Source organism: Carlito syrichta, unplaced genomic scaffold (genome assembly GCF_000164805.1).
Source record: "Carlito syrichta isolate Samal-C Ts95f unplaced genomic scaffold, Tarsius_syrichta-2.0.1 Scaffold311418, whole genome shotgun sequence".
Classification (NCBI taxonomy): Eukaryota; Metazoa; Chordata; class Mammalia; order Primates; family Tarsiidae; genus Carlito; species Carlito syrichta.
Genome location: NW_007255514.1, coordinates 236,014 through 247,990, shown reverse-complemented (window position 1 = coordinate 247,990; position 11,977 = coordinate 236,014). Strand labels below are relative to the sequence as shown.

The following is an 11,977-nucleotide window of genomic DNA, read 5'->3' as shown; positions in this document are numbered from 1 at the left end:
CAGGTCGAGGTTGCAGTGGCTGGGAGCAGCCACTGCACTCCAGTCTGGGCGACAGAATGAGACTCCAACTCAAAAAAAACAAACAAACAATTATCATTTATAATAACTCCCCTCTTCAATGAAATACTTTGGCATAAATCTAACAAAACATGTATAAGATATATATGCAAAAACTACAAAACGCTATTAAAAAATCAATAAGATTTAAATAATGGAGCAATATTCCCAGTACTTAGATCAAAAGACTCCATTTTTCTTTTTCTTTTCTTTTTTTTGGTCAGAGTCTTACTGTCACCCAGGCTGGAGTACAGTGGCACACTCATGGCCACTGTAGCCATGACCTGCTGGGCTCGGGTGATCCTTCCACCTCAACCTTTTCAAGTAGCTGGAGCCACCAGACCCAGCTAATTTTTTTATTTATTGTAGAGATGAGGTCTTCCCAGTTGCCCAGGTTGGTCTTGAACCCCTGGGTTCAGGCAGTCCTCTCCCCTCCACCTCCAAAAGTGCTGGGAGTACAGGCATGAGCCACCGCACCCAGCAAAAGACTCAATATTTTTAAAATGTAAATTCTTCCCAACTTGTCCTATAGATTAAGTATAATCCCAATCAAATCTTAGCAAGCTTTTGTGTAGATCTCAACAAACTGTTCTAAATTTCATATGGAAAGGCAAAGTCTTAGAAAAAAGCCAACACACTACTGAAGAATATTTCAAGACTTACTATAATTACTATAAAGCTACAAAAATCAAGGCAGCCAGGTATTGGCAAAAGTGCAGACACACTGATCAATGGAACAGAATAGAAAGCCCTTAAATAAACCTACACAAATATAGTCAATTCTCTCTGTCAAACAAGCAAAGACAATAAAGTGGAGAAAGGATAGTCTTTTCAACAAATGGCACTGGAGCAATTAGATGTCCATGCACAAAAAAGTGAACCTAGACCCAGACTTTACACCCTCCGCAAAAATTAACTCAAAATGGATCACAGATGTAAATGTAAAATGCAAACCTCTAAAACTTCTAGAAGAAAACAGAGGAGAAAATCTAGGTGACCTTGATTTGATGATGAGTTTTTTAATGCAAAACCAAAGCACAATCCATGAAAGAAAAAACAGATTAAACTGTCTCTTGTTTATTTATTAATGAATTTATTAAAATTAAAAACTTCTGCTCTGCAAAAGACACTGTTAAGATAATGAAGACAAGCCACAGACTTTGAAAAAAGATGGTTGAAATGCATAAAAAACCTGTATAAAAAAATACAAAAAACTCTTAAAACTCAACAATAAGAAAATAACACAATTTTTATCCTTGCAATCTCCCAAGTGATAGAAGTCTTGCTATCTGTGTGCTCCTTGGACCCCACCTGAGTTTATGCTAAAGAGGTGACTCATGGTAGGTCCCTAGAGCTTCAGGATAGGGAGTGGTCATGCCAGAAAGTCCAACCAAGTGACTAGAGGGTTGGTGCTTTAAGCCATGTGATATCAGCCCAACCTCCAAGGAGGTGATCAGGCTGGAATGAGTTCAATTATGTGGCTAATTATTCAATCAATCATACCTAACTAATAAAATCCTAATAAAAACTCTAGATACCAAAACAACAGTGGAGCTTCTTGGTTAATGAACACATTAATGTGCTAGGACGGTAACACGCAGATGGCTAGGAGGGTAACACACTTGAATTTCACTGGGAGAAGACACAGAAGCTCTGAGTTTCGGACCCTCACAGACCTCGCCCTATGTGTCTCTTTATTTGGCTAGTCCTGATCTGTATGCTTTATAATTAAAATGTAATTGTAAGTACAGTGCTTTCCCAATAAGTCTCGCCACTCTCGAAGAACATACCAAAGAATGTTTAGCTGTAATATAGCAAGGCAGAAAAGATTACTAAACTTAAATTCTCTTGAAGCTTTGTGTAATCTGTGGTAAATACATTTATGAAGCCTTGATGCAGTGTCTGAGGAGTGATCCTCTCTGAGAAAAAAGTATTTCCTTGGAAGATAATCTAAGCCTGGGTTATCTCAAAGGGAGCTCAATGGAGGCCAGTGAATACAGGGGCCTGGATTCCAGACCTCCTTTTTGTACTTTCTAATGTTCTTAAAATGACAAATACATATAAAAGAATATTTATAACCTTTCTTACATATAAAGCTAAATTTTATTCTTGGTCTTCCTTACTCATTGTTGGCTACAAAATAAACTTAATTTCTACCTACTACCTTCTCCTTTAACTCTGTGGACTTTGTTTCTATTATGGTGAAGCACCTTACTAAAGGTCTGATATAGCCAGATCTAGAACCCAGGCACCTCTCAGGGCAATACAATTTCCCCCACATCTTTATCAACAGTGAAATTTATGGAGAGATGGGGGAAAGAAGTAGCTACTAGGAAACATTTCTTTTTCCTTTCTCTGAAATCTGCATCTCCTAACACTCAAGACGTATAATAACTACTAATTCATCATATTCAGTAGTTAATTCTATCACTATTTGTGTAATCTTTTTAAGTTGATTAACTTTTCTTTTCCTCAACTGTAAACTAGGATAATATTAGATACATCATAAGGTTGGTATGAAGACTGAGAAATGTTCAATAAAATCCTGGGCAAGTGGTACATTCAGTAGTAAACAACAGCAGAGTTTACTACCTCATCATTGTCTGGGTGCCTAGGAAGATAAGTAGGGTTATCCAAAACACTAAATTTTAGAAAATATCACCAATAAATTCTGCAACTAAACCTTGATTCCCAACTGCCTGCAAGTAAAGTATTATTCTAGATACATTTTGCTTGCAGAGTTCTTTACCTTCCTCCAGTCTGTTACATCTCATCCAAACTCCCCTACAAAATCTTTGACTTTTTTGAAACAAGGACTGATTTTCATCAAAATACAAGGCATATCATGGGGTAGGGGTTTTTTTAAAATCTTGCTTGGGACTAGCAGAAAACAGATTATGTTGCCAACTTCCTAACTTCATGTAGTCTTAGAACTCTCAGTACCACTTTTATACTGATTTAGCACCTTAACGCCAAAGATTATAGCATTACTTACTAACAACTACAAAATAGGCATAGTTGTTGATTGTTCCTCTCCTTTTACCCTAATAAAGGTTTCTGAAGTAAGTTTTCAAAGGGTAGGTCTTAGAGCAGCAGTTCATAGCCTGTTTAACACTGATCACCAGAGAAAGAAATGACAGACAGGCCAGCCTGGGCAATCCAGAGAGGTCATGACCCAGAAGAAAGCAGAAGCTAAGTCTCTTGTCTCTGGATGGGAGCTAAAGAAATCAGAGTGTATATTTATGTATACTGATCCCACTATATGGGGTTCTGTCCTACCGTATCCTGTTCTCTTAACATCTCTTCCAATCCTTTATTTAACTAGTAGAATTATTTAATGGGAATCAAACAAGTCATCTCAAAAAAGATATATAAGAATCTCTGGCAGGCCAGGTATGATGGTTCACACCTACAATCCCAGCACTTTGGAAGGCCAAGGCAGAAGGATTGCTTGAGCCTAGTAGTTCAAGAACAACATAGGCCACATAGCAAGACCTCATCTCTACAAAAAAAATCAAAAAATTAGCTAGGTATGGTGGCATGTACCTGAAGTCCCAGCTACTCAGGAGGCTGATGAGGGAGGATTGCCTGAGCCCAAGAGGTCGAAGCTGTGATGAGCCATGACCAAGCCACTGCACTCAGTCTGGGTGACAACTCCAGGGGAGGGAAAAAAAAGGATCTCTGGCAATTCATTTGGACAAGTAACTGAAAACAAGTGTGATTTTCACGGAGGCAATTTTTCAACTCTACTCAGAAACAGGTGTATATCCACCTTGTATCAATCCCCAATAGGCAACACTTAAAATAATACATAAAATAATAATAAAATAAGCAGAGAAGTTATAGTTTTCAAGGAATTATTCAAAGGATCTGAGGCTGAAAAGTGGGTAACAGTCACTGAACTAAAGCAATCTTATCTAAATCAGAGTCTAAGGTAAGATTTAGGGGTACTTCTTACAAAAGATCAAACACTTCAGGAGTATTCTGAAATTTCACTTTTTACATTTATTTATCTAGTTAGTCTCACCTGTTACCCAGGCTGGAATGCAGTAGCATGATCACGGCTCACTGCAGCCTCGACCTCTTGGGCTCAGGCGATCCTTCTGCCCCAGACTCCCAAGTGGCTGGGACTGCAGGTGCATACCATCATGCCCAGTTAATTTTTTGATTTTTTGTAGAAACAAGGTCTCGCTATGTTGCCTAAGCTGGTTTCAGACTCCTGGACTCAAGCAATTCTCCTGCCCTGGCCTCCCAAAGAGCTGGGATTATAGGCGTGAGCCACTGCACATAGTCCACTTTTTACATTTAGATTACTATGTACCCTCTCGGTCTCTCTTTCTCTCTCTCTGTCACTCTCTCCCCGCCTCTCTCCCATTTCCTGTCTCTCTCTTACTCTCTCTTTCTCTCTTTTTCTTTTTTCCTGTTACAGATCCCCTCTGTAACAGCTGAAAAAAGAAAAAAAAAAGAGAAATAGATTACTATGTACTCCCCTATGTCCATTTGCTATTACTAAAAATATAGAAATACTCAAGAATGACTGAATATTATACAACATTATACCTTAATACCATATACAATTATACAGTAAATTATGACTATGTCAGAGAGGAAAGAAGTGTTTTTTGTTAGCTTACGTGAGTTCCTGGAGTGCTTGTTTTGATCTCTGCAGATCTGGCAAGTAATGAGAAAGCAATCCTTCTGCCAGTTGCTTCACTGCTTTGTCTTCTATAGGCAAGTCCTCTATTAACCCTTCATCTGGAGAAGTGTCACTTAAACCTGTCCCCAAGCAAAAATCAGATTTAGAAAGCTTTTAAATTGACAGTTATTAAAAGGGGTCTGGGGAATGGGAGGTAGAACGGAGGCCCACAGCGGGGTTGAGGGCATATACCCACTCTCCCAACTACCAGTATCCTTCTTTTCTTTTTAAACTTTTACCTTCTGAGCTTCCTCTAAAAAACGTGTTATGAATACTCAAAAAATGTCTTTGAGCTGCTAATACAAGATAAAGTATAGGGTAAAAGAACACTAACATACACAAAAGTCTGTATGTTTATGTACTTTTCAGGGCAGAGGATTTATGATTCTCAGTGGATTATTAAAGCAGCCTGAAGCTGAAAAGCAAGTAACAGGCATTGAACTAAAGCATTGTTGTTTTCAAAAGCATGCAGAAAGTATATAAACAAGTATAATACCTAAACAACGTTTTCTTTTTTTTTATTTTAAAGATGTGGGGTACAGTTCAGGCTTAAGTGAATAAATGATCATTGTACAGCTGAAGTTTGGGTACCCTTATTAATGTTATGTGCTTCCCCCCTATCCACGGCAGTGTCCCACTACTGCCAATCCCTTTCTTGTAATATTAAGGTAAATGTTCAGGGTCCACTTATTAGAGTCTATAATACTCAGTGATCTATCACAGAAACAATATGTTTTCAATTCTATGGAAACAAAAATATAGATCAACATTCATTTTGCATATAATTGATATATTATTTACATATAAGAGGGGATTGTTTTGTTATTTGTTAGGGAGGAAATGAATTTTCTAAGAATTTCTCCTCTCTTAAGATTCAGCACCTTAATTTACCATAAAAAATAGCATATGACAATTGTCTTGTGTGTAAATCTAGACCTGATGCCAGGGAAGACAACATATTCTTTTCCTTTGAATAATAACAGTTGTAAGACTGTGTCAGGCATTCAAAAATGTCTAAGATGAATAAAGATCAATCACTGTTCCTACCAAGAAAAACATAAAATTTCCTTTTTTTTTTCTTTTTTCTAAGTCAGGGGGTTCTCACTCTGTCACCCAGGCTGGAGTACAGTGTCACAATCACAGTTCACTGCAGCCTCGACCTCCTGGGCTCAGGTGATCCTCTCATCTCAGCCTCCTGAGTAGCAGGGACTATAGACACGTGCCACCACACCTGGCTGTTTTTTTTGGTTTTTTGTTTGGTTTTTTTTGCAGAGACAAGGTCTCTTAACCTGGTCTTGAACTCCTAGGCTCAAACAATTCTCCCGCCTTGGCCTCCCAAAGTGCTGAGATTACAGGTGTGAGCCACTTTACCTGGCCAAAACAATTTCTAAATAGGAGGGTTCAATTAATGGTTTGTAAAACAAAATCAATTATTCACGAGGGGGACCCCAAAACTGGAATTTATTTATAAAAAATCGTGTATTTATTCTTACACGTTTAAACATCAGTCACCTTCAAAGTACTCCCCATTTGATGTAATACACCTATTAAGACACTTTTTCAACTGCTCAAAACAGTTTTTGAACTTGTCGATTTTGATGCCTTTTAGTGCTTCTGCCATTTTTTTTCACCTCTTCCACATTGGCAAAATGTTTCCATTTGAGGACTTTTTTATCCAGGGAAACAAAAACAGTTGCTCAGGATGAGGTTAGGAGGATAGGAGGGTGAGGCATGGGGGTTATGCCATTTTGGGGTCAAAAACTGCTGAACACACTCAGTGCAGTGTGGGCAGGTGCGCTCGTAAATCACCCATCATGAAATGGGCAAATGCATTGAAAGAATCACCAAAAAAACCTCACTGAAGCCAAACACAGCCTCTCACAACAATACTAGCTGGTACACTGATGTCAATGGGTTCTTAGAAAACTTACCTAGTGGGTAAGTTATAGAATAGAACTTATAGAATAGAAGCCTATACTACGGGGAGCCTGCCCTCCAGAAAATAATTCCAGATTTTTGGGGGTCTCCCCTCATAGAATGAGGAAAAAGTGAGATGGTCACTTTACTAAAACTGTACTCTAAAACTGATTAATATTAAACTCTGAAACATCTCTCTTCAATCATAGTCTAGTAATAATCAGTAACATCAAATTAGATCACCATATTAGAATACATTCATCACAACACACTGCTTATAGTACATTTATAGGTACAGTTTTTGCCACAGACTTAAGCTTTGGCAAGACTGAGGAAAAAAACATGCTGTCACATTAAAAATAAGCTTTTTGAAAATCTAAATAAAATTATATAATTTTTATTTTAACCCAGAGAAACACATGAACAAACTTCAGTTGTAAGGCGACATTCCAACAGGTATGAGCTAACTAGAAACTGAAGCACTCTACACATAAAGTAAAAACATATTGGGTAAAGTAGAGCACTTAGGGTTGTGCCACTGATGTACCACTTAATAAGAGGTGAATAAATTACATCTGCCAATTATGCCATTTGCTTGAGGCCTGATTTCAGTAACAATACAAACAGCAACTTTCTTTAAGAAAATACAGAAAACATATTTATTTATTTATTTATTTTAGGAACAGGGTCTCGCTGTGTCACCCAGGCTGGAGTGCAGTGGCACGACCACAGCTCAGTGCAGCGTCAAACTCCTGGGCTCAAGGAATCCTCTCACCTAAACCTCCCAAATAGCTGGGATTGCCGGCATATGCCACCAAATCCTGCTTTTTTTTTTTTTTTTATATATATAGAGATAGGGTGTCTATGTTGCCAGGCTGGTCTCAAATTCCTGATCTCAAATGATCCTCCACTTCAGTCAATCAAAATGCTAGGATTACAAAAATGAGCCACCATGCCCAGCTAGAAAACATAATTTTTTTATGCTTTATGATAAAAACACTCAAATAAAAGGACATTTCAACATTAAGGAATGACAACTAATTCACTTCATTTATAATACAGATACATTTTAACTCACAGACCCTCTTCTCCCATCCCAATCTTCTGGTGAATTATTGGATGAGTCTCACTTACTCATGTTTTTATATACATTGAGTTACTAAATTCAAGGTACTTTCTTTTGGAAAATTAAAGAAGGAGAAAGGGAACATCCTCACTTTATTCATTTAAGAAACACTTAGTGGACATCTATATTGTGCACTGGTTCTGAGGTTACAACAATAAATAAAGTCCCCATCCCTGGAAGGGCACAATACAGAAGAATCATAGAATATGAGAAGTGTCATTAGAGAAACAGAAAATGATATGGAAATTCAGGGGGGAGAGATTACTTTCACTAAAGAAGTCTGAGAATTATTCCTGCAGGTAGTATGGGCATCTGAGTTGAGGCTCAAAGAATGGATTGAGCTTTCTTTTTTTTTTTTCCCCCTACTTTGGTGTTATTCACTATAAAAATTTAAAACAAGCCGGGCTCGATGGCTCAGCCTGTAATCCTGCGACTTTGGGAGGCTGAGGTGAGTGGATTGCCTGAGCCCGCGGGTTCAAGATCCGCCTGGACAGCGAGACCTCATGTCTACAATAAATTTAAAAAAAATCAGCCAGGCATGGTAGCGCAATTCCAGCTACTCAGAAGGCTGAAGCGGAAGGATCGTCGGAGCCCAGCAGGCAAGGCTGCGGTGGCCGGGAGCAGCCACTGCACTCCAGTCTGGGCAACCGAGTGAGACTCCAACTCAAAAAAAAAAAAAAAAATTTAAAACATAGGCCGGGCTCAGTTACTCAGCCTATAATCCCAGCACTTTGGGAGGCCGAGGCGAGTGGATTGCCTGAGCCCGCGGGTTCAAGACCCGCCTGGGCAATTTGGTGAGACCTCGTCTCTACAATAAATCAAAAACTAGCCGGGCGTGGTCGGGTGTGCCTGTAGTTCCGGCTACTTGGAAGGCTGAGGCGGAAGGATCACAGGAGCACAGCAGGTCGAGGCTGCGGTGGCCAGGAGCGTGCCACTGCACTACAGTCTGGGTGACAGAGTGAGACTCCAACTCAAAAAAAAAAAATTTTAAACACTACAGAGATGGAGCACAAACTGAAAAGTAAAAATACTCCTTCTCACCCCCTAACTCCAGCAGGAATCACTCTCAAGTTTCTTACAAAGCCTTCCAAAAATTGTCTTTGCATATCTATACATATACTGTTTTATTACAAATGAAATATTACTAATAACATTCTGCAACATTTTAAATATGTGCTTTAGATATCTTTCCATATCAACATATATGGATCTACTACATTCTTTTTAACAGAATACAATTCTACTATTGTTTGTTTAGCCAGTCCACTATAGGTGAGTTATTTAAGTTATTTCCACTTTTTGCTATTTCAAACAATGCTGCAGTGAGCTTCCTTGCTTATCTTTGCATATTAGTGTCACTGTTTCTGTAGGATAAACTCTTAGTAAACTATTGGGATAAAGGGTTTGTGCATTTTTAAATAGACGTTGCAAAACTGCCCTCCTAAGAAATAGCACCAATTTACACTCCCACCAACAATCTGTGGACTATTTCCAAATGGGGAAGAAATCTATGGCAGGAGTGCAAGGGATGCAAGATGGGTAAAGGAAGCAGACTGAAGAAAGGTGGAAATACCTTATAGGACCTCTCTGAAAAGGGAGATACTTTGAGGTGACTGGAGCAAGGAGCATACGCAGCATAACAGCACTGTAGTAAGCTGTAAGACCATGTGGCCAGCCTGTAAGGGTCCTAGAATGATAAGTCAATGGATTTGGACTTTTGTTAGTAAATCATGAAGAGTCATTTAAGATTTCTGAGCACAGGAATTTTGTGACTGGAGCTTCATTTTGTGGCAGTGGTAAGACAGCAGTAGGATAGATGGGTTGAAGGAGCAAGAGAATGGAGTGGCCTTGCTTTACAAATGCCATGTTAAGGAAGAAACTACAAAAAGGAGATAGACATGATAAAGTAGAATCCCCTGGATCAGGGGTCCCCAACCCCGGGCCATAAACTGGTATCAGTCTCCTTTGCCCGTTCCTCCTGTCTCTCTGACTTTAGACATGAGAGTGCTCCAGGGCTCAGTCATTGGCTCTTTCTCTTAGACTCTGTCTACATTTTCTCCCTCGAGAATCTCATCTAGTCTCATGTCTTTCATTACCATGTGTCGGGTGCCAAAAAAATGTATACACATTTAAGAGATGTTATCTATGTATTACTCTTCAAAGTTGAAATGAATTATGGTAGCAATGTATAATTGCAGAAGGCAAACGTGACTTGTATTCATCTTTTGTTATAGGTATATATTGAGTATTGCCATTTTAATACAAATTTTTTCCTTTCTTAAAATGCGTATACAGTTTTTTAGCACCCTCTATATATCAAGGTCCCCAACCACCAGGCCACGAACCAGTACCAGTCCATGACCTGTTAGGAACAAGGGGCCACAGCAGGCAAGCAAGTAAAGCTTCACCTGTATTTACAGCTGTTCCCCACCTCCGCATTACTGTCTGAGCTCCGTCTGCTATCAGATCAGTGACAGCATTAGATTCTCATAGCAGCACAAATTGTAAACTGCACATATGAAGAATCTAGGTTGCCCACTCCTTATGAGAATCTAATGCCTGATCATCTGAGGTGGAGCTGAGGTGGTAATGCTAGAGCTGGAGAGCGGCTGCAAATACAGATTAACAATAGCAGTGAGGTTTGACCGCACATTTCCCCCACCCCCACGCCCATGGTTGAAAAACCGTCTTCCACAAAACCAGTCCCTGATGCCAAAAAGGCTGGGGACCACTACCCTAGATTAAACAGAAATGGAAACAGAGAAGAAAGAGTCCAAAGTAACTTCAAAGTATCAGGTCAGTGTGATTTGGCACTAACAGGATCAGACATGTTTTTATGTGAGACATGTTTTTATGCCTTATGTGAGATTAGTGCGAACAACAATGTCAAAGTACCCAGCAAGCAGATTAAAGGACCAGCAAGAGTTAGGAGACCGAGTTGCAAATACTAGTATACACAAGGAAGTCATATTTATAGAAGCGCCTTATGAAGAGTGAAGAGGAGGAGATCGTTGAGGAAAAGCATGACCAGGAAAGTGCTGAGAGCACTATCTGGGGGTAACCCCTACATTTCTGAATCAAGAAGTAAAAGAAAAGGCAGGCCCAAAGTCCTGCATAGCCTTTCTCATCCAGAGTTCCTCATCTGAACCAGGAAACACAGAAAATGTTTTGAGTGACTCTTTTCTCAATTTTCCCAAAATAATACATAAATACTACTATCTTGGGTGCAGAGCAAGTTAATTTATGCCAATCAATGGCTGCCTTGGGGTATGAGGACTTAAATCTCTTCTGGAGGTATAGAAATGAAGTAATGTCACCAAGCAAACCAGAGCATTTCATGAGTGGGTAGTCAATGACACTGGATCCATCACTTCTCTGAATCATAAACCTGTTTTCCTTCTAGTAGATTCATCCCCAACCACTACTGTAGGACAAATAGCCAACGATGTGCCACAGTCAATACATAAACTCCGAATGACTTCACAACCAACCATCTCCAAACGCACCCCACCACACCGCTCTCCCTGGGACTTCGGCTCCCGCCCATTCCTCTAGGCAGGGAGGCCGGCGCAGTTCCCCACACCCACTTCCGCGCGGTGGGGCAGAGCCCCGGGGCCGCAACTGCGGAAAGCAGCTCGCTCCCTCGGGGTGGCTCTGGAGTCCCGCCCACTCAGGTCCGGGCCCGTCTCACCCAGCCTCGGCCACCAGTCCCACCCGACAGGACGTACCTGGCGTCGGCTCCCCGGGCTCCAGGCTGTCGGGTGGCCTTGTCAGGACCCCATTCGGAGGCAACGGCCCAGGGACACTCATGTCCCTCCCACTGGGAGCAGGAAAGGGGCAGTCGTGTAAACCGTCAGACTCAACAAGAAGGCACCCAAGGACTTCCGCGCCCGGCTGGACAGAGGCTGCAGTCGCACCCGGAAGTGACGGAGGCGGAATTCGGCGGACTCGAGTCACGTGACCGAGGGTCGGGTCCTTTTCCCCCTTAGTACTACCGGGTACCGGTGCTGTCATCGTAGTTGTCTCCGAACTAGTTGTCTGTAGACTTGGCGGTGCAGGGCTCGGGTCCCTGCGACCCAATTGGTGGGAGCCGGAGGATGCGGTGGGTTTGGGCTGCTCCGGGTGGTTCGCGAAGACCGAAGAGCGCTGTCCCTGTCAGACGCGGGCCAGCAGTAAGGCTT

General features: G+C 40.8%; 1 protein-coding gene across 3 annotated transcripts in view; it reads right to left on the bottom strand.

The window, feature by feature from the left end:
• BLOC1S6 (biogenesis of lysosomal organelles complex 1 subunit 6) overlaps positions 1-11,774 on the bottom strand; it is a 41,287-nt gene extending 29,513 nt beyond the window's left edge. For 2 of the 3 annotated variants that reach the window (XR_002482576.1, XM_008068643.1), the window contains exons 1-2: positions 11,525-11,774; positions 4,692-4,833 (exon numbers count right to left, since the gene is read on the bottom strand). Coding sequence is in view for 2 of the 3 variants with exons in the window: in XM_008068643.1 (XP_008066834.1) it covers positions 4,692-4,833; positions 11,525-11,606 (224 nt within the window). In the remaining variant the exon portion in view is untranslated. Of the gene's footprint in view, positions 1-4,691; positions 4,834-11,167; positions 11,260-11,524 lie in introns of those variants that run through there. The other variant, XM_021717876.1, reaches the window with a different exon arrangement.
• Between the last annotated feature and the right edge of the window lie 203 nt (positions 11,775-11,977).